Source organism: Mytilus trossulus, chromosome 7, assembly GCF_036588685.1.
Source record: "Mytilus trossulus isolate FHL-02 chromosome 7, PNRI_Mtr1.1.1.hap1, whole genome shotgun sequence".
NCBI classification, from domain to species: domain Eukaryota; kingdom Metazoa; phylum Mollusca; class Bivalvia; order Mytilida; family Mytilidae; genus Mytilus; species Mytilus trossulus.
Window position 1 is genome coordinate 44,248,231 of NC_086379.1, and position 24,172 is coordinate 44,272,402.

Consider the following 24,172-nt stretch of genomic DNA (forward strand, 5'->3'; position numbering starts at 1 on the left):
GATGATGAACAATAATCTATAAATGTCCAATTTCAAAAGATACATATGCATATTTTCTTTGGACTTATGAAAAAGATGTTAACTATTACAAGTCACCTTTTGGACTTTAACAATGAGTAAAACACTGGTATATACAGCTCTGGAATAACAAAACGGAGAAACAATTTTAGAGAGAAAACCTATGGTCTGATTGACATTAGAACAATAAATGAAAAGCAATCATGTTTCTATATCATTATCTCACATATTATTGCATTGGCTCATAACACTTTAATCATGAAATATATATAGTTGACATTAAATTGGAAAATGAGAACCTTCAGCATTCCTACTCTTATCATGCAGATTGGTGTTCTTTCAATTATGATAATCTGGCCAGTAGCCAGCCATTATCCAATGGGTGTTTACATGGACTCACGAAGCTCACTTTAACAGTTAAATTCAAACAGAACGTCGACTTTACAGTGCTTATTTGTTTTCAAGTGAGAATCCCTCAAACCCCCCCCCTGGCTAAGGGTGTTGTACGGTATAAGTTTATTGGGCCTGTATGATTTCTATTTCACGGGCTCATTAACTGGAGAACATACTTTTATTATTCGTTGGATACCAATTTTTGTGGATTTCATGGATACAGGTGAAACACGAAATTAAATTTTCAACTAATAAAAAATTTCTACAGGCTTGTATGCAGACTCTGCCAAAACAATAAAATTAAATACCCATGAACATGTATGTTTTCATTATTCCCTGAAAATTGGTAACCACAAAAATTATAAATGAAACCACAGTAGTAACATTTTTTGGTCAATAACTATTTATTATTTCCTTTAAGACCACTAGAAAATGTATTAAATCCAAAAGAAAATCAGGAGGACAATTTTGTATCCCTGCCATTGTTGTCAGGTCCAACAACTGATAAAGAAGGTACAGAAAGTAGTAGTAATACACAAGGTATGTACTGTTTACATAAAAAAGAAGATGTGGTATGATTGCCAATGTGACAACTCTCCACAAGAGACCAAATGACAAAAAAATAAACAACTATAGGTCACGTACTGTATGTAATCAACAATGAGCAAAGCCCATACTGCAGTCAGCTATAAAAGGCCCCAAAATGACAATGTAAATCTATTCAAACGAGAAACCTAACGGCCTGATTTATGTAAAAAAATGAAAGAAAAACAAATATGTAACACTCAAAGAAAGAACCGCTGAACCACAGGCAGTAAATAGCCAACCTTTTTCACGGCTGCAAGTGAAATGAAAATGGCAAAACATGTTGCACGAAAATAACCCTTTACCACCCTCTATTATGATCCCTTTTCCATAACTATAATTTGTCAAAGTGTTGATGTATTCCACTTACAAATATCAAAACACAGAAATATTATAATTCTATAAACAAAAAAGTAAAATTCACATAATTTTGTTTTGTTTTATATGCCATTTGTTATGCTTGAATTAAACTTCTCCTCAACAAACCCCTTTACTTTAACAAAATCTTAAGATAATAACTTTACTTTAAATAGTTAATGAGTTTATAAAAAAATAAAAGGAATCTTTATTAACTCTCATAAATAAATGGATTTTAGTCTGAAATTGAAAAGATGTCATTTCTTTAAAGAGAAAATTGATTGATAAGATTTATTCCAAGGTTAATGTGTGGCAAAGATTTGCATATATGTTATTTATATGCTAGGCATTCACTTTCTTAACGACTTATTTTCAGTTTATATTATTCTCCACAGGTTCGCCAAAAAATAAGGAAAAAAAGAAATCAAGAGGCAGAGGAATATTACCTAATATTTTATCTTCTAATATGAAGGTGTCTTCTGATACTTGTATGAAGGTTAAAAAAAAGGTGTCTTCTAATATGAAGGTTAAGAAAAAGGTGTCTTCTAATATGAAGGTTAAGAAAAAGGTACAGTATACTGTAAATTTAGAAATTATTGACTGCATTTATTTTTGCTGGTTAGATTTTTATGCCCCTGCTGTAGTGGAGGGGGAATGAAGTTTTACCTTTGTCTGTCCGTACCTACGTACTTATTTCCTTGTTTCCCAAAGTTGTTTCCATTCTCTGACTCAAACTGATATTATGAAACATATACAGAATGCTTATTACCTCTAAACACAGATCAAGTTTCTTAAAGTTGTGTCCGTTTACTAATGGAAAAATTGCTGAATTTTTCATTTCTGTTCTCTAGCTTAAGTGATTCTCAACCAAATGTTATGAAACTGATACACAATACTCATAACTAGAAAATTGTAATCAAGTACAAACTTTAGTTTCCCTGTTCTTGAGTTATGTCCCTTGATAATATTTTATTCAAGTGGGGGGGCATCACCTGTGTTTCATCAACTTTCATGGACACATACCCTATTAATTAGATGATAATGTTATTATACCCCTGCAACATAGTTGTTTGATGTTATAGGTACAATGTTTTCGGCTTTTCCATGTGTTTGTTCCTTCTTTATCATTTTGTTGTTGCCTTGCCAGAAGCTTTAGTATTTTTGGATCATTTTTATGTGACTACAAAAATTTGAAAGTTATTGGTCTTATATTGGTATCATGTTGTCGTCTTCTGGCGGTGGCGTCGTCAGCGTTGATGGTTTCCAGAAAAAAGCTTAAAATAAGTAAATAGAAATCAATAAAGTTTTAACACAATCTTTATATATAACTACTAAAGGAAGGTTTGGATTGATTTTGGGGGTTATGGTCCCAACTGTTTAGAATTAGGGGCCAAAAAGGGACCAAAAAATAAGCATTTTTGTAGTTTCCAGACAATTACTTGTGTTAAAGTGTATGAATCTCTCTGAAATTGTACTACAAGTTTCCATACTACAAAGGGATGGTCAGGATTGAATTTGGGGGTTATTTATGACTGAAACCATTTTAAAATTACGGGCAAAAAAAGGAGAAAAACAAGTTTTTTTCTGGTTGAAGGACAATTGAGACAATTTAAAAGCAGTGTTAGGGAGGTAATCCAAATCATTTAAAAAAAAAACCAATGTTTAATTGCCTCCCTTACACTGCTTGTAAATTATGTATTAAGAAATGATGATTGTCTTGAGATGATTAGCTGTCAATTTATATTAGCGGTTACTATTAGTTAACATTTGTTTTAGCCATGACTATGTAATTATGTCTTTTTTATATTTTAAAACTTTTATGATGTATTTAAATGGGTAATTATGGTTGCAAACTCCATTAGAAATTTGAATTGAAATACTGACTTTATCTTGAGGAAAAGATTTTTTTTCGATAAGGGAAAGGGGAGAGGTGAAAAAAATTGAAGGGGGAGGCCAATTTTTCTCATTTTAGTTTTGGGGGGATCAATTTGCAACATTGCAACATCATAGTATTTTGCACAAAGGCAAACATTAAATATAAATTCAAATCACATAACCGATTTGAAGTTCTTTGACCACATTTATTCTGTGTCAAAAATTTAATTACAATCCAAATTCAAACCTGTATCAAATGTGAATAGTGTGTCCATTTTGGCCCAAACTTTTCAGGGTAAGACATCAGCAGCCATATCAAGCTGTGCTCTGAGAATTTCTTAAATTCTTATTAAGGTTTTCACTCATAAAAGTATGACAAAGTTATTAAAATTCTGCAGTCTGATATAAGGAATAAATTATCTGCCAATCAATTATGATAAAATTGCATTGAATATCTTAAAGTAAGAGGCGGAATAATTTGGTTGCTGTTATGGTTATAAGTTGAATTATATACATATGTTAGGCTCAATTAAGGGTTTTTCTTTTAATTACAGGAAAAAGGGAATGGTAATAAATACGATCAATATGTAAAGTGGTGTGAAATAATGAAAACTAGAAAGAAGAGGCAAAATGAAGATCCAGAAATCGGTAATGTCAAAATTTTATAAGTGAAAATACTGTAAATTCAGAAATTATTGCGTCCATTATAATTGCGATTTTGTCATTTTGTCCTTAAATGGGATATTGAGAAAAATCTTGTTTTAATAATTCATATGAAAAATTTCAAAATGCGAGTTGAAATTGTTGCGATTAATGCATTCTTAGCAATAATATATATATGTCACAATAATTTCTGAATTTACAGTACTCAAAAATACTTCTAAGCTTCTGTTATGTCAAGCCATATAAAAAAGAAGATGTGGTATGATTGCCAATGAACCAACTGATATAAGTCTTCTGTAAACTTATATTAGTATACATAGAAATAGTACTGTATGATGGCAAAATCAGTGTAATTTAGTTAACTTGGTGTACATAGTACATTTGTAATAGTATGGTGTCTGAAAAGTCTACAAATACATAGTTATTGTAAACACTTTATTGCTATTTGGAAATCTGCTTGGCTTGAACTATTGACATCATACTGTAACAATCTCTATTTCATTGTAGCGTCAGATATTTTGTATCATGATATCAAAATTTTACAGTAATCTTTGTGATGTCTAGTAATTGTGGACAAATAACAGTAAGGAGTATTGTTTGACCCCAAAACTGTCATTCAACTCACTAGGTTTACTTAGAAAAAGTGTTGTTTATCTTCAGTTTCTAAAAGGGGTTATATTTGCAGAAAGGGCACAAACGATGCATATGGGACAATCAAAATTCATCAGACTAAGAAAAACCTACAACATCATACAAGAAACTATGAACATGTAGAACTATGTAGACAAGTGGTCTACAAAACACTGAAAGGAAAAGTAAAGACTGAGCAACATGAAACCCACTTTTAAAAACTGGGGTTGATCTTCTATGCTCAAGGAAAGGTTACCAGATCCTGCTCTAGTCTAGGATTGCTCTTTGGGTCACACTTTCTGGCTCAACATTTGAAAAGATCTATTTTCAAGTAAATAGAAAATACATTGTTCATTTCCTTATCCATTTTACTGTAAAAATGTGCATCTTTTGTTAATGTCCTACACATTTAATTTTAGAAATGGAAAGTGTTTGTGATGCAGTCAACGAAAATGAAACTGATGATCTAGATACAACCCTTTTAGAATCAAACAATGTTGAAAGAGGAGATATTCAACAGAAGAAAGAAAATAGATCTGTTATAAATTGGGATGTTGATTTAGCATGTTTAGAAGAGCTTCAAACTAGCGAAAAAGAAAAACAATTGATAGATTCAGATGATGTTGATTTAGCATGTTTAGAAGAGCTTCAAACTAGTGAAGAGGAAACACCATTGATAGATTCAGATGATGTTGATTCAGAAGAGATTCAACATAGAAGGGAGGATATATCTCTGAACAATTCAGATGTTTTTGATAGAAGAGAGGATAGATTGCATATGAATCTAGACATTGATATGGAAATGATTAAACATACAGAAGAGGATAATTTGTATACAGATTCTGATGTTATTGATTCAGAAGAAAATCAACATAGAAGAGAGAAGAATAAATCACTGAAAGTTTTTGATGTTGATAAAAGAGAAGAGGGTAGTTCACTGGTAGAGTCAGATGTGTTTGATAGAAGCAAAGATAGAACATTAATATATTCAGAAAAAAATTATAAGGAAGACATTGGACATAAGATAAAGGATAGATCATTGATAGATTCAGACATTGTGGATCCTAAAAAAGTTCAACATAGAACAGAACATAACTTGTTGACAGATTCAGACATTGTGGATTCAGAAGAGATACAACCTGAAACAGAAGATAAATCATTGATAGATTCAGACATTGTGGATTCAGAAGAGATACAACCTAGGACAGAAGATAAATCATTGATGGATTCAGACATTGTGGATGCAGAAAAGGTTCAAAACAAAACTGAAGATGGATCTTTGATGGATTCAGACATTGTGGATCCAGGAGAGATACAACCTGGAACAGAAAATAAATCATTGATAGATTCAGACATTGTTGATACAGAAGAGGTTCAAAACAAAACTGAAGATGAATTTTTGATGGATTCAGACAATGTTGATTCAGAAAATATTCAATATCCAATAGAGAATGGATTAATGATAGATTCAGACATTATTGATTCTATAGAGGTTCAACTTAGAACAAAAGATACATCATTGATGGATTCGGATATTGTTGATTTAGAAGAGACTCAGCTCAGAACAGAGGATAAATTGTTGATAGATTCAGACATTGTTGATTCAGAAGAAGTTCAACTTAGAACAAAAGATACATCATTAATGGATTCTGATATTGTTGATACAGAAGTAATTCAGCCTACAAAGGAAGACATTATCAAGTGTAATGACAATACTATGGCTACATCTGATGATAAGTTGACGGGAACTGAAGACAGTACTCTAGCTTCAACAGAAAGTCCTATCCAACCTAAAGGTAGTTATCTGAATTCTTTTTTTTTTTTAGATATTTAATTTCCTGGTTTAAAAAAAAATCTGTATACACACATGTCTTTGAAATTTGAATTATATTGGAAAGCCCTGGTACATATCTACCTACTAGAATTGGCACAAAACAAATAAAATTGAATTCACATGTTGTTAAATGGCAATGATGATCTTCTTACTTAACAAACATTGAAATAAAGGTATAGTGGTATGATTGCCATTTGAGATTTAGTGGTATGATTGCCATATATGAGATTTAGTGGTATGATTGCCATTTGAGATTTAGTGGTATGATTGCCATTTGAGATTTAGTGGTATGATTGCCATTGAGATTTAGTGGTATGATTGCCATTTGAGATTTAGTGGTATGATTGCCATTGAGATTTAGTGGTATGATTGCCATTTGAGATTTAGTGGTATGATTGCCATTTGAGATTTAGTGGTATGATTGCCATTTGAGATGTATGACCAAATGACAAGGAGATTAAAAATTAAAAAGGTTAGCCAAACCCATATTGAATGTATTGAAAGGGGAAGTAACTTTGGAGATGTTTAGTTTTCATGGGTAAAATATTCTGTAGAAAAAAATACATTTTCTTGGAATTGGATATATGATTTCATGATTTTGTCTAAGTCTGCATACAAGCTTATAGATAATTTGTACTTTGTTGGACATTTAAATTTGTAGTTCACCGTGAACTTAGATATTCACAAAAACTTGTATCCCACGAAAATAATTATGAATCTATGGTAGGCACCTGTAGGGTCAACACAATAAATTTTATAACATTTCAATCCTCTTTTTACCTGAAATATGACATAAATAACAACATCTAAATCGCTCTGCCATCAGTTGATTCAGTCCTAATTTAAGCTGTTAAAGCAATAATTATTGAATTTATCTGATTGATTATCATGGGAATAGTCTTTGAACAGCGGGATGGGTCATTAAGCTAAGCTAATGAAATCTTGTAACAGTCCTAGCATTGTTTTACAGGTGACAAGGAGGAGACAACTCCCTTGAAACGTTCTACAAGATGCAGAACAAAGTCTAGGAAAATGACTGAAAATGAAAATTCAACAATCGTGACAATTGAAGGTATAGTTGCAAATATTACATAATCTATGTCTAGGTTCAGTGTAAAGTATGCAAGTATTGCAATTAATTTGCTATATATTTACAATGTAACATAAAAGGGAGGGGGTTCCAATCATATGTCCCCATTCAAATGCGTTGATCGGCTCAAGAAAAGGGGGGGGGGGGGTCCAACCCCTGGGACCATCCCCCTGGATCTGCCACTGGATAGAGAGTTGTTGATAGCAAAGATGATAATCACAATAAGATCTATATATAGATTACTATAAGAAAAATCATCAACCAAGTCCTTATAGGAGGTATTGTCCCTGAAGTGTGTCTCATTGGGGTCTAAACTTGACGCAGGATTGCCGATATTTTGTAAGCCTGATTTGTGAAAGTCAATTTATTGTGCCGTGAAAAAGGGAAATGAAGTGAAGCGGGACACATGAAATTACAAAAAATCAAATGGTAGCTCCTTTACTCAATTAAAAAAAAGGAATCATGATTTCTTGGAAGTTTTAAAAGAATAGAATAAGAATATCCAATCAATATTTCCTATCATAAAGCTACCAGATTATTTCCCTTGGCAAATTATAGACAACATGTTTTACTGAATATTTATACATGTTTAATTCAGCTGATATCTGATTCTGATGATAGTTGAAATGTTTAACTGAATGGTTTAACTTAAATAAATCTATAATACTAAAATTACGAGGTCCAATTTGTCAGCCGTCATCACGTAAAAACGACGAATCAAAGAATTCAACTTTATATATAACTAATATAGTACAAAGGTGTAGATTAAAAATTACACCACTCCAGGCCCTTTTGTTTTCCACGTAATTAATATTGCCAATGATTAAGAAGTTCCGGGTCGAGCCCGATACTGATACCAATAGTATATTCATCTGTTACCTTTTACCTTATCTGTACGTTCCGCATTTGACAGGCGCACCACCAAACGGTGTATTCAGGATATGCTATATACACGGGTCATAATCACAGGGTTGACACTACTAAATTGTCAAATTGTTACCTATAGTAGTATTTATAAGATAACAAGACGAATACTAAAAATAAGGCGTATAGGTACAGTTTTCAATTTGTTAGCTGGCATGACGTAAAACAGAGAATCAAAGAATTCAACTTTCTTTATAACTAATATAGGACAATGCTGTTAATTAAAAAAATACTCCATCCCAGAACCTTTGTTTTCCAAATAATTAATATTTCCAATAATTGATAAGTCCCAGTTAGACGGCATACCTGTCAACTTACCTGTTTTTTGCGGGTGACACCCGTTATTTTCACCTCTCACCCGGGAGTTTTTCTTTACCCGGCGGGTCCCGGGAATTTCTAACATTACCTGTTTCACCCGGATTTCTGACCGAAATTGTTTCCAGTATTTAGAAGTAATACGACCTTCGGTTTTATCGGTCTTTTTCAATGTAACCAAAAGTCAAAATGTAGGACTTGTTTACCTGAGCTACGTAACGATATTTTCAACAAGCTACAAGATGAGTTCAGTGACTATCAGTTGACCCCATTAGATGAACTTCCACTTTGCACTTCCCCTGAAACTGACATTGGTACATTTTGGGGAGAAATGTCCAAGTTGCATGACATTTTTCTTAACAAGCCAAGATTTTTTGTTTTGTCAAAACTTGCTAAAACATTACTGGTTTTGCCAAACAGCAATGCAGACAGTGAGAGGGCATTTTCTTTAGTAAAGAAAATAGCTACAGAGTTTAGGGCTGATCTTAATAAGGATACACTGTGTGCTCTTCTTTCTTGTAAAATGAATACACATTTGCATTGCTATGAACTGAAACCAAGTGCAGTTCTTTTAAAGAATGCCAAGTCTGCTACTATGGAATATAACAATAGTCTGAAATAAACTGGTATACATGTTCTAACTGTTTTATATACATATTGACTATATAAATTATATGTAAACATATTTTTGTTCTTCAATTGAGCCCGCAAAATGTCGTACGCGTTATGACCTGAGATTTTTTTTCTCAATGCAGGTCATGACCTGACTTTTCATTTTCAGAGGTTGACAGGTATGAGACGGGTTCAAACAGAAAGATTTGAAAGCAGAGAAAACTGTGATAACTATCTTATAATCGGCATGACTTTATCAGATGACAATACTAATACAAAAATAAGTCTTGCGCATAGTTATATACTTTAATTCAGTCATGGACCCGCGATATCACGGGTGTGTTCTAGTTATAATAATTCTTAAAATTATCAATAAAGGAAATTATTACATTGGTTGCAATGAATTACATTGATTTCCCAGTTAAATAAGAATCGATAATTTCACTTGTGAAATAAACATGGTTATTTCACTCTCTAACTTCATACAACAATAGGCGTTGTCAAGATGTCAATAACGGCGGATCAAAACAAATTGTGAATGAGTAGAAAAAAGATATTGTTCCTTAAATGTTTTACATTAATTTCTTTAAAAAAGCCGTTTGCCAAAGTAATAAAAAGAATAACTAATTAACATGATTAAAGAATTCAAATATCGAAAAATATTCAACTTTTGACCGAACAATACGGATAATTAACTCATTCGCTAAGTGCATTCGTGTATTAATGTGCTACTGTGACCTATAGTTGTTAATGTCTGTGTCATTTTGGTCTTTTGTGGATAGTTGTCTCATTGGCAATCATACCAAATCCTCTTTTTTATATATTAGGTCACTCGTTGAATATTTGAATTCTTCGATTAGTAATTCTATAATTATTGCCTAGTCACAAACACTACCAGGGATAATCCTTATTTCTTTCTTTATTGAGTTATTGTCTCAAACTTTAGCCTGATAAAAGTATTGTCTCCTTGTGAAATGTAAAACATACTTAAAAAGGAATTCCTGATTTTCTTATCCCAGGCATAGATTAGGCGTATTTGGCACAACTTTTTGGAATTTTGGATCCTCAGTGCTCTTCAACTGTGTACTTGTGTGGCTTTATAAATATTACGAATCTTACAAGTATGTAGATGAAACATGCGTCTGGCATACAAAATTATAATTCTGGTACCTTTGATAATTATTATTGAGAGAAATTTATGTATCACTGAAATATTATTACACCAGGGTTTTCGATATCACAAACTAGTCAAAACATTTACTAAATTTTATCATCGGTATAAAGACATCATTTGTAAATATAGCTCAACATGCAGACTTCTTATACGTTCAGGTATTTCACATTCAATTTTTTATGGAAATATTCTTTGTAAAGCACAAAGTGTCAGTATTCACCTCAGAAACTTACAAAACCTTTGAATAGACTTATTAAGAAGGGATATAATTACGATACTGTTGTCAAGTCATTAAAGATTGCATATTTTGGCGTTAATATTGAGTCACTGATAAGGTCTTTGCGTCGGAACTAAACACATTTATTCTAAAAACAGTTGTTGGCATGACACAGGTTATGTTCTTCTCATGTATGTTATGATGGTATGATACTAAACCCCTAATGGGAAGGATTGTGCCTGATGTTCATATGATGAAATCATAATCTTTCAGTCAGTTTAATTGAAGTCTGGAGCTGGCATGTCAGTTAACTGCTAGTAGTCTGTTGTTATTTATGTATTATTGTCATTTTGTTTATTTTCTTTGGTTAAATCTTCTGGCATCAGACTCGGACTTCTCTTGAACTGAATTTTAATGTACGTATTGTTATGCGATTACTTTTCTACATTGGTTAGAGGTATAGGGGGAGGGTTCAGATCTCTCAAACATGTTTAACCCTGCCGCATTTTTGCGCCTGTCCCAAGTCAGGAGCCCCTGGCCTTTGTTAGCCTTGTATTATTTTAATTTTAGTTTCTTGTGTACAATTTGGAAATTAGTATGGCGTTCATAATCACTGAACTAGTATATATTTATTTAGGGGCCAGCTGAAGGACGCCTCTGGGTGCGGGAATTTCTCGCTACATTGAAGACCTGTTGGTGACCTTCTGCTGTTGTTCGGCAGTTAAGCTGCCTTATGCGAGCACCCTGGATTTGTGTGCTAACCAATAAATGCTGAAATACGTGCCATTGTTATCATCTAGCTGGCAACTATATTATTTGTAACTTATTGGACAGTTTTTTTATACTTTTCATTCTAGATTACAAAAAATATGACCAGAAAAACCTTAAATGATCGTCGATTTTCCCAAAAGTTTTGAAGTTGCACATTGGAAGTAGAGCACTTTAGGAATCCTTATGTAGTTTATTTTCCCCTGAGCTTTTGGCTAAGATGTCAAAGAACAAATATATGAAATATCTAACCGCCGAAAATCTCTAAAGACAAGTAGTTAAGATTTTCCAAATTGCAAAAGTCGTAGGAATATTGTTTGTCATCAATACGTAGTCAACTACGTATATAAGTTCAACTGAATGCATATCACTTTGCTAGACCCTAACACCTGTCATTTTATTCCAAACTTAGACATGATGGACTTGGGGTGAAGTTGGTAGTCATTTACATTTACTATGGACAGGTCAGTCAGACCTCACCATTGATCCCTGTAGTAGTAAACATTTGCCTGATTTGTGTCTCATAACTTTTGAACTGTACAACACAAACTCAGTTTTCTTTCCAGGGAAGCAAGTCCATTCATACTTTTACAAGCTCATACTAAAGTCATCTTGAACTACTAACAGTCAACTAATACGAACAATTAAGATCAACTAGAAGAACTGCAATCATTTCAAATTTGTACCACTGCTGACTCATGAAAGACTCATGACGATTCGTGGTCATGTGCGTTGCTATTGAAAACCTTGATAAAATATGAATTATTTGCCTTAATGATTAATTCATTCAATGAACATAAATGTACATTTATATATGAATGTTTAATTAACAAATTAAACAAAACTTAGCTAAGTTGTAGTTTGATGTTAATTTGGTAAGGTCCAATCTACCAGAATCACATGAGTGAACAGATGATCACATGATGCAAATCAGACTTCAGAGTGGAGAAAGTCAGGAACTGAAACTTCCATAATGAGGGTGGGCACAAATCACAACTCGGGCGGGCATGTGATTCTGGTAGATTGGACCTTACCAAATTAACATCAAACTACAACTTAGGTAAGTTTTGTTTAATTTGTTAATTTAGTAAGTCCAATCTACCTATAGAATCACATGAGTCTTTAGAGTTCAGTTCTGCACTTTCAGTAAAAATCTTTGTAAAGTAGCAACAGTTATACTAAAAACACTACATATTCCACTACTTGGAAAACTCTACTAATTCTAAATTTCGGAATTATATACATCCTTATATACACAAACTATCTTATTTTCTCTTGGCCAATAAGATTTCATTACTGAAGGAGCTGTCATTAGTAATTGGTCTTTGATAAAATTTTCGAAACACACTATCTTTCCTCCATCCAGCTGTGCGAAGAATTGTAGCTATAGGAATTCGTCCACTAACATAGGAAGTAGCAGCTCCTCTAGTACTATGAGGTGTAAAGATTGTCATATCTATTCCAGCCATAATTAAAACTTGTTTAATCCACTTAGCAATGGTACCCTTTTTTACAGGTTTATACGGTTTTTGGAAACTCAAAAACAATTGAGTGTTATTTAATCTTAATTTATTTGTGCGTTCTAAATATTCATGTAATGTATGAACCACACAAATCCTATAATCTGGCTTAAATGCTTCTATAAATATCTCTGGTAACTGATATCCAGGTCTAGTTTGCTTAAGCAAGTCGCCATATCTAATTTTAACTGAGTATGTATCAAGTTCCAAATTCCTAATATCTATTAAGAAAATACTCTGCATTCTCTGACCTGTTGTTAAAGCTAATAACATAGCCAATTTGAATGTTATGTTTTTTAATGTAATATCTTTGTTCCAAGTCTTAAAAAGACTTAGCACCATTTCCACATTCCAGGTACAATTATACTTAGGTAAAACAGGTTTCTTATTAAATATTCCCTTCATAAATTGTTTAACATGAAAATGTTTTCCAATTTGCACATTAGTAATAAGATAAACAAAACTAGATACTGCTGATTTAGCAGTATTAACAGCACTATATCCTAAGCCATTTAGATGCAATTCTAACAAAAATTTTAATACACTATTTACAGATGGATCAAATTGATCCGTTTTTTCTTTGTCACAAAAAAACAGCCACTTTTTGATATATGTCCCATACTGTTTTTTGGTAGAATCTCTCCAGGAATTGATGATGATGTCGGCAGCCTCTGCTGATACTCCTCCCTCACACATTTTATTCCTGAGATCTTGAAAACCGCCAATCTCATGTTTTTCAAAGGATGAGTTTGATTTGTTTTGGGATTCATCAGAATCGTTTCCACTTTTGGCAAAATATATGGTTGATCCCAAATCATTTGTAGTAGCTGCGGAAACCAAGGCTGTGTTGAAAATAAAGGTGCTATGGCTAATGCGGTTGCTTTTTCCTGACAAATTTTCTGTAACACTGCACTGATCACACTGAAAGGAGGGAATATATATGCATAAAATGTACTCCAAGTTAAAGAGAATGCATTAACAGCCAAAGCCTTCACATCCGGGCCAAAGGATACATATTGTTCTAATCTATTGTTATGTTTTGATGCAAATAAATCAATGTCACATGGACCAAGTTTATTCATTATACACTCAAAAATACTATCAATAATCATCCATTCCATATCTGAATTAGACTTGTGTCTGCTTAACGCATCTGCTTTTATATTTAACTTCCCTGGGATATGAAAAACACTAAGCCAAATTTGTCTATGTATACACCACAACCATATCTCTTTAGCTAAATTATTTAACTCTTCTTTTCTTCCTCCCATTTTATTCAAATACTTAATAGCAGTTGTATTATCAAGAAATAATTGTACATGTTCATTACGAGTTCTGCAACAAAAGGCTTTTAATGCAAGAAAAGCTGCTTTCAGTTCCAAAAAATTTATATGTTTATTACGTTCACTCAAACTCCAAACACCTGATAATGTAAGATTATTTGTTACATCAAGAGCTCCATATCCTAACATACTACTGTCAGATTCAATTTTTCTATCTGGTGGCTTAAAAACAATTGGTTTATAACTATTATGAATGTTTTCAATCCACCAGTTTATACATTGTTTACTCTCATTTGATAATATAATTTTAGCATCAAAATTTCCTTTATTCAATTTTAATTCAACATCCTTTTGTATTTCTAAAGTTTTGTAAAAAACTGGTGCATACAAGACACCATGTTCACTAGCAACCAATTTTCCAATTAACTGCGCAAATTCACGTATGGTAACAAAACACTTCCTTAACAAAGTTCTGCATAATTCCACAATATTTGCAACTTTCTTTGGTGCTAATTTCACTACCATGCTCACAGAATCTATACTGAATCCTAAAAATTCAATGTTTTGAGCAGGCACAACAACTGATTTTTCTTTATGTATAGTAAATCCAAGGCTATCAAACAATTTCATTGTTTCTTGAACTTTATTTAGACATTCCTCATAAGTATCCCCTACCAATAAAATGTCATCAATATACGCACAATTAACATATCCTTCTTTCCTTAAAGAAGATAACACAGGTTTTAACAACTTTGTGAAAATGCGAGGAGCTGGTGATAAACCATTAGGCATAGCTGTAAACTGATACAATTGACCTTTCCAAGTAAATCTCAAAAATTTTCTATCTTCCTTTTTTATTCCTAAGCTGTAATATGCGTCTTTTATATCCAACTTTGCAAAGAAATTTTTATTTTTTACTAATTCTAATGCAGACTTGAAAGTTTCCATCTTGAAATGTTTATATTCCAAATGCTCATTTAGATTACTTAAATTTAATATTAATCTAAATGATCCATCAGCTTTAGGCCTAATAAAAATACTAGATAATACTTCCCCATACTGATGAATTACAGGTTCAATAACCTTTTTGTGTAAAAATTTTGTTAACAGATTGTCGATAACTATTTGTTCACTTTCATTAAATTTAATTTCTTTCCGTGAACATTTACCACATGGTTCACATTCAAATTCCAAGTGATAACCTTGACATACAATATTCAAGAGGTTTCTATCACTTGTAATTGTTTTCCATGTCTCACTATACTGAAATATTTTTCCCGCAACAAAGTTGTCAGTAGTATTATGCAGACAATTAAGATTTAATAATGTACATGTACTTACATTACTATTAATAACTGTGTCCATTTCTAATGACCCAGATTCCCCTTTCCTTTCTTGTTGTAGGGTTTCTTCTGCTCTCGTCGAATCTGGGCCTTTTTGGCTAAAAAATTGTTTTTAAAACCACTTTTCCCTTTGAAACTTCCATTGGCATTGTCAGACTTAAAATTATCATTCCGAGAATAAGTGTCCTTAACTTCAGGTACATGTGCCTTATCCCTGTTCCATGTACTTTTAACTTTCATTTTATTGCCCAGTTTAGTACTATCGTCTATTTCTTTCATCCGTTGTTCCAGATTTTCTCTGTCCCCAAATAAATAGTTCGGCGAAATTTTCTCATCTTCGTGGCTCAGGGCTAAATATTTTTTGTCTAAAGCTGGCGTTAGCAACTTCCTTCTTTGACTAGACAGATCTCTATGAGCATACAACAACAAATTTAGGGAGTCCAGGGATAGTTCAAACGTTTCTTCCGATTCTTCCGATGAGCTTTTCAAAGACTTTTCCATTAGCTGAACAACCGGTATCATCCCTTTAACAAGATACCCCTGGGTTCTTTGCAAGGATCTGTCATTATCTTTCAGACGTTTAGATGTTTCCTTAGAACTCCACAGCACTTTGTTCACTTTAGGAACCTCTAGAAATTCACAATTCTCTGGCCGAACAAATTTATCCACTAATTCCTGAACTTCTTTATTTTTATGATCTACGGCAGACTCCGCCCCTTGATTAACAATTTTTGCTATCTCATCGTGTACCGGCGATCCTAATCTTGGTTTCTTGGACAAAATGTTCTCAACTTTTTTCATTTTTTCCATTTTGGACATACTCGTCGTAACTTTTATTCTTTTTTGAGGTGGTTCCTCCGCCACATGATCCTCCTCATCTTCCTAAGAAGACTCATAATCCCGTTCCGATTCCTCCTCCGAGACACTGTCATAAAAAGTTTACGGAGATTTGCCCCGTCTATTGTTTCTCAACTGCGTCGGCGCACTAGGCCCAATCGGATCAGCTGTTTTGTGAAGAACCGCGTTTTTAATTTCAATTACGGACTAGGTTAACTCATTAATAGCTTTCTGCTGTTCAAAATAAAGTTTTTGATTGTTAATCAATTGCTCATTGTATTGAGCTAACAAATCCGGTCTCTGTTGATTAACTTCGACACTTGCGGTAAAAGGTACATAATTAGGCTCCGCCCCGTTTTTGTTTTTCTCAACTGTCGCTCGCTTCGGAACAGAATGTAAACGGGCAGGCTGTGAAGATGATGGAGCTCCAGTATGAATCAACTGAAGAGAACCATCATCCTTCACCACTATTGCCTGGTCTTGGAAAACATTGCAGTTTTCCACCACTGGATCCAAAATAATAAATTCCTCTGCCATTGTTCGGAATTTCCTAAACACACGTGCCCTCTCTATCAGCGCAAACACATTAACAAAGAAAATTGTTTACAAACATAATTTCATGTCAAATGAAAATTATGAATAACATCACTATAGTAAAACTTTCAAACTACGAATAATTCCTGACTATCCAAACACTAACATATACGAAATTTTATTTTTTTATCTCCTAAATAAATAGTCTAACTTTGCATTACAAAGGATCAACCTCGTTCTGATTTGCATCATGTGATTATCTGTTCACTCATGTGATTCTATAGGTAGATTGGACTTACTAAATGCTTGTTCTTTTAAATCTTTAAAACAAGTTGAAGCAACATTGCCACAGTTTTCATAATTATGTTTGCCTTGGTTTTTGGTTAACTGCCTAGAGTGCTTACAGCGCTTTGATTTTTTTATTTGGTAGGGTTGTTGTCTCTTTGACACATTCCCCATTTCCATTCTCAATTTTATTGATATATAATTTCATTAGATGTATGTTTCATTAAAATACATTATTCTGATTGGCTAACTTCACATCTTGCGTTATTTCTAAGTCAATTGCATTACACAATAAAATTTTATTATTCATGATGACATGAGGTCCCACAATAAAGTGCATAGGTATATTAAATAAATACTTGATTAAAATCGTAGTATCATGATCCTAGCTTAAAAAATGCAATTATAAGTATTAAATGCTTCTTTTTTTAACTTCATAGGGTTGTAAAAGTGTGACTGTGCACACATTTTTAGAATGAAGCGCTTCTGTGCTTCATACAAAATGTACTTCGGTCAACGCTTTTTCACCCCAATAAAGTTACAAAAAAAAGCAATCAATTCTTAAAAGTTAAAACATTCTTACCCTCTAGACAAAACTACTGTCAGGATTATTCTCATTATACATATGAATGAAAAATAAAAGATCTATGCAGCAATTGCTTCTACAGCCTTTAAGGCTTTGATTAAAAGGGGGTTCCATGTGCCAAAAAAATGCATTGATCATAAAAAAGGGGGTTTCTAATGCCCTGAACAACCTGTGATCCACCACTAAGCTAAGTTGTAGCAAGGTTTTAAGGATGTTTGCTTCTCATTTTTTGAAGTTTTTGTCAGATTTTTGAAATCCTCTGGTTTTATCCATTTGAATGCCTAAAAAAAATTTGCCCATGGACCCCTATTTTCTTTTTATTAATCTTTTACATGTATAATTATAAGCCGTTTGTAAAAGTCTTATAAAATCATATTTATTTTTTAATAGTTTTAGAGAACTTTGACAATGGTAAATGGCTAATATCTGGAAAACAAGCACATTGACCCCTATATTTGTTTTGCATTTTTTTATTCATCAATTAATCCCCTATCAATATATATACTTTAGTTTCATGGAAAGTTATTTATTCTGAAACTGAGCAGCAAACTTCCTTAACAGTTGTAATATCTAATTACAGGTGATGAGATGTCAACTTCTTTGAAAGGTGCTGAGGAGACACTTAAAACAAGTACCTGGAAGAGTTCTTGGAATGAGGAGACACGTGCCTTGATAGGGTGTATGAAATTCAGTAAAATCAACGCTAAAATTACTGATGCTGCTTATAAAAAAATTCATGGTAAAGTATAATTTATTTATTTAAGAAGAGTAGTAACTTGCAAAACACAGTTATTTATTAATAATAATCTGGAAACATCACATTAACTTAATAACTTTCTTATGCTATCTTGGATTTGTACCAAACATGGACAGAATTTTGACCAAAAGATAGTATCTAGAAGGAAATTTTGTTTATTAAAGTTTTGTACCTGTTTATCAGTAATTTACTTATAAGTGAACTGAAATTTTCTTCCAGTTAACATTACACACAGTCTGCAGTTCAAGTTTTTAAAGCATATATTAGATTCAAAAACTATTCTGGATTATTACCAAACTTGGACGAAGCTTCTTACAATCAAAAGATAGTATCAAGAGAAATACTTTAATTGTTTTTTCCCTCATTTTTATTGAGTTTGCAGAAACCTTTAATACACATTTTTTGTATTGTTATTCAGGTAAAAAATGGTACAAAGATGATCCAGCTGAACAGATAATGAGTAAGAAAATATATTTAATATTTTTTTTACAGAGCGGATTTAGAGGTTTTTTTTCAAGGGGGCCCTGCCCTCTCCCCTCTTTCTTTGAAAAACATTTGTTGATTATATAGGGAATCATTAAGGCATGACAGGAGTGGGTCCCCTCTTAGGCAGTCATACCTGCCAACTGTTACTATTTGCAGGGGATTTCCCCCATGCATGGAGGGTCAAAAATGGAAACTTTGAAAGAGCAATTTTTTCAACAATTTTTAACAAAACAATTAATTTTACAATGACTGTAGGCTTGTTAAAGTATGAAAAAGCCATAAAAAACAATATTAAAATGCATTTCAGGGCCCCCTGTAAGGTTTTGTAGGACTATAAGAGCCATTGTGCACATAAAACCCCCATGGGCATTTTGAATAGTAGACAGGTATGAGCAGTCAATAGGCCCCACTTATGAAAATTTCTGGAGCCACTGTTTTATACTAAAATGAGTCCTATATAAAAAAAATCAGGTGTGAATTTATTATTGCTATTTTGTCAGTTAAGACTTAAATGCTATTTTAATTTTTATGATTTTGATAAAAACCCTGTTAAATTCATATAAAATATTTAAAAATACATCTTTATTGCATTTTTTCGCATTTATGATAAAAACCTCGCGATAATTTCTGAATTTACAGTATCATGCATTGAAAAATTATGTCTTATTTTGTTTTTATTTTATTTTTAGGGCTACTTATTTTCCAAGCTATCATAAGCAAGACTACTGGGAAGTTGGCATGTAGGTTTTGTACAAAAACATTTTGGTATGAAAAGTATCTAGAGCAGCACCTAAAATTGTCACATCTCGAAGAAAGATCATGTGATCAAAAGATAACAGATAATAAGTTTATCAGGTATCTTCATGAGATAACAGAAGATTTGAATAAGAAATGCAGAGAGCTTGAGCGTGCACTGGAAGACAAGACCATGCTTGCTGCACCACAGTCCAGTAATAACACCACACATCCGTTAAACAAAAATGAAGAAAACCAACCAAAAACTAATGCATCCAATATCAAGATCATTCTAACTGATGTTACATGTGAAGACTTGGCGTTACTACTGTTTGTTTACACTATCGATGATTGGTTTTGTCAAGCATGCAACAGAAAATTCTACACTAAAAATTTTATCAATGAGCTTCAGGATCATGATTGTGGTAAAAAATATTCAATACTTTACATCCGTCCTTCTAAAACTACCAAAAAGTTTTTATCACGACCTTTCTTCTCAGTTGTCAAGGACTGGTCAAAAAGAGAACTGTGTCATTTTAGATCTGTTCCAGTATGTTTCCTGTTGAATTATGATGGCACAGATTGTCTTGAAGAAGAAAAAAGTGTTGATGGAATGGTAAAAAAGTTCCGAAAAGAGTTCTCCTTAAAATATGACATGGAAGTGCTATTTAAGAAAATCAAAGAAGTAAGCTGTCCTAATTGTAAAACAAAAATTATCTTAGATGATTATAAGAGTCATTCCTGCTTGCCACAAGCTACTGTTGTGTGTTATTGCAATATTTGCAAAATTGGTATGGGTTCCGGTTTGCAATTAAAAGCTCACAATTTTTTCTTGCACAAAAAAAATTTGCAACACATGTCTTTTCAACAAATACCACCCATAGCTGTCAGAAATGCAGAAAGTCAATGTCCTGAAGAATGGCCCACGGCTGTCAGCCATACAGAAAGTCAAGGGCACCAAGAACCTCCCACAACTGTTAATATTGCTGGAAGTCAAGGGCACCAAGAACCTCCCACAACTGTTAATATTGCAGGAAGTCAAGGGCAAATAGAACTGCCCACAGGTGTCAGTCATGCAGAACATGAAGGGCACAAAGATCTGACCACAGGTGTCAGTAATACAGAAAGTCAAGAACATGAAGATCTACCTGCAACTGCCAGTAATACAGATATTCAAGGGCACAAAGAACCGCCCACAGCTGTCAGTAATACAGAAAGTCAAGGGCACAAAGAACCGCCCACAGCTGCCATAAATACAGAAAGTCAAGAACGCAACCAATTGAGTACATGGGAAAACCAAAATACTGAGACCGAAATTGTTCAGGGAAGTGAGCAACATCAAGAAAAAGATTACCTTATACATCATGTATTTAAATGGGAGATAGCGGGATTGAATCATCGAATGATAGAATCTATTCTTAGAATAATTGTATTTTATACAGACATAGATATTGCACTTTATTTAGAGCCGCTAGACACTATACTGAAAAAGGCCAACTTTGAAGTTGAGACAAAAGGCAGTAGAAACAGTTTTAGAATCAGACAGAAACGAATAGAAAAATTTAATGGTAAACATTTACAGAAGAAAGAAGCACAGAAGGTTTTACAGAAGCAAGGAGAACAAACTGTGGATGCTTTACCTTTACAGAAGGAGGGAGAGCATAATGTTCATTTACAAAAGAAAAAAGAGTATACAGCTGATGAGGTTGAAGTTGCTCTGGAATTTTACAGGTGTAAAATCTGTGATAAGGGGTTCAGGTACTATGTTAAAATGAGAGATCATATGTTTGAAGAACATCCCGAAGAAAAAAATCGCTGCAAAGTTTGTCAACAGATGTTTCGATCCAGACCAAAGTTAAGAGATCATAAAAGAAATACACAACACTATGTTAGATATACTCCTTTAAAGAAGAAAGGAGGGGAACTCGGCAATGCTGTACCTTTACAGAAGCAAGGAGAGCATACAGTAGATGTTTTACCTTTACAGAAGCAAGGAGAGCATGGAGTAGATGTTTTATCTTTACAGAAGCAAGGAGAGCATAGAGTAGATGTTTTATCTTTACAGAAGCAAGGAGAGCGTAGAATAGATACTTTACCTGTACAGAAGGAGGGAGAGCTTAAAGTAGATATTTTACCTTTACAGAAGAAAAGAAAGCATACTGTAGAAACTATTCATAAACAAATAAAAAGAAAGCATAATGTTCATGCTGTTCGTAAACAGCAGGAAAAAGAGCCAACAGCTGATGAGGTTGAACTCGCTCTGACATATTACAATAATATGTGCAAGTGTAAAATCTGCGATAAGGGGTTCAGTGACTATGCTGAAATGAGAGATCATATGTTTGAAGAACATCCCGATGAAAAAAATCGCTGTAAAGTTTGTAAACAGATGTTTCGATCCAGGCAACTGTTAAAAAATCATGTTAGAAACGCAGGACACTATGTTAGATATACTCCTTCAAAGGAGAAAGGAGGGGAACTCAGCAATACTTTACATTTAGAGAAGGAAGGAGAGCATACCGTTAGTGATGAACAATGTCTGGCAAATGACAATGGTTTCTACAAGTGTAAACACTGCAATAAGGGGTTCAGTCGACTTGTGAAATACAAAAATCATCTATTAAAAGACCACCCTGATGAAAGAAATCGCTGTAAAATTTGTCATAAGATGTTTGGATCCTATCATATGTTAAGAAGACATGTTAAAAAAACAAAACACTATACATTGAAAGTTGTTGAAAAAACAAAAACAAAGAAAGTAATACTGTGTGAATACTGTGGAGGAAAGTTCTATAAATGGACTAGTCTTAATTATCATATTAAACATTATCATTCAGGTGATAAAAAACCTCGAAAACCTCGAGAATGTGTTCTTTGTGGAAAAGTTTTTGTGACTGTGGCTGAATTTGCTTCTCATCGTAAGAACGATCACTCAACGCAGTGTAAGATATGTCTGAAAACATTTTGCGATGTGCTACATCTTGAAAGACATCACAAACTGAAGCATTTACAAAAAAAGTTTAAATGTCCAAAGTGCTGGAGGACTTATGCTTTTGAATACATGCTTAAAATGCATATCAAATTTATTCATGAGGATTACAAACCATACAGTTGTGATATATGTAACTACAAGTGCTATATGAAGAATGCTATTACTTCACATATGAAAAACAATCACTAAGGTATTAGGCAGCAACCATTCAACTCCAAGGGGGGGTATGTTTTTTTTGTATCAGGTAGTAAATTTTGTTTATTTAGTTTTTCCAATGCTATCAATCGCTTTATTTTTTTCCAAAATTTAAACTTTAAGTAATGGATCTGGATTCAGAATATTTTTAATTCTTTTTTAGTAAAAACATAGCCCTCTCTTGAAGTTGAATTATCGTTTCCTTAGAACACTGAATAATTCCTGTATTATGTATTTTTAAAATACAATATTTTGTTTTTATGTCTTTTTTTGATAGGTTATTTGAGCTATTGTCAGTGCTTAATTGCTCATTCTTGGTTAACCCTTTCTTCCATGGATTTTTTTTTAACATAGATTCACAAAGGATTTTTTCATTAAAAAAATTATTCAGTTTTTTAAAAGTATTAATGCATTGCGAAAACGAACATTTCATCAGTAAAGTTCTAGTCATATATTCTCGTGAATATCCTTTTTATATTAGATCCAAATTTTATCAAGTTTGATACAGACTTTTCCTAGGCAAGACATTTCATTGATATAGACCTTCCTAGGCAAGACGTTTCGCCAAAAGAGTAATGTTTTTATACATCTCTTAAGATATCTACATGATCGTGCAATAAGTAGGTATTAATAGACATTTTACATTGAAGTTGATCTACTTTTTTGTTTACCAAATAATACCTGTAGAATTTAATAATGTTCAATCTCTCATATATTTTCATCAGATTATAGAACTGATATTTTGATAAAACGGTACATGTACATGTACTGTGGATTGATTTTGTTATAGCTGACTTTTGTGATTTGATGATGTTATATAAAAAGTATGACAATGTATAAATCTCTTAAACAAAATATTTCATCGTTTGTTCTCCAACCTAGTTGAGAAAAAATGTAGCCTTCAATTGAATGTTATTTTCTCTTTTGAATTGTTTTACAATGTTATTTCTGGACCTTTCAGATGGTAGAAGAAGTATGATTTTTGTTGACCCTGCGACTTTTGTCACAGAAAGTAGGATATAGGGATATTGATCATGCGAGGGCTTTAGCTAACTTCTTGAAAGCTTTATATTTTAGAAGTTGGAAGACCTGGAAGCTTCAAACCTTGTTTATAGATGTCTTTTGTTTTAAACTTTCTTTCTGTCACATGCCCATTGTCCTTGA

The 24,172-nt window shown here is 32.9% G+C and overlaps 2 protein-coding genes across 5 annotated transcripts in view; one reads left to right on the top strand and one right to left on the bottom strand.

Annotated features, from left to right (window-relative positions):
• Positions 1-23,849, top strand: part of LOC134725135 (uncharacterized) — a 61,102-nt gene extending 37,253 nt beyond the window's left edge. For 2 of the 4 annotated variants that reach the window (XM_063588694.1, XM_063588696.1), the window contains 8 exons: positions 833-951; positions 1,749-1,921; positions 3,783-3,876; positions 4,941-6,317; positions 7,326-7,427; positions 18,424-18,582; positions 19,019-19,060; positions 19,776-23,849. In XM_063588694.1, coding sequence (XP_063444764.1) covers positions 833-951; positions 1,749-1,921; positions 3,783-3,876; positions 4,941-6,317; positions 7,326-7,427; positions 18,424-18,582; positions 19,019-19,060; positions 19,776-23,002 — 5,293 coding nt within the window. In that variant the 3' untranslated portion in view covers positions 23,003-23,849. The remainder of the gene's footprint in view (positions 1-832; positions 952-1,748; positions 1,922-3,782; positions 3,877-4,940; positions 6,318-7,325; positions 7,428-18,423; positions 18,583-19,018; positions 19,061-19,775) is intronic. The other 2 variants (XM_063588695.1, XM_063588693.1) reach the window with 2 other exon arrangements.
• Positions 15,626-16,681, bottom strand: LOC134726067 (uncharacterized). The gene has a single exon (XM_063590463.1). It carries the CDS (start codon positions 16,418-16,420, stop codon positions 15,626-15,628), a length of 795 nt encoding a protein of 264 aa, XP_063446533.1. The 5' UTR covers positions 16,421-16,681.
• Positions 23,850-24,172: the final 323 nt, after the last annotated feature.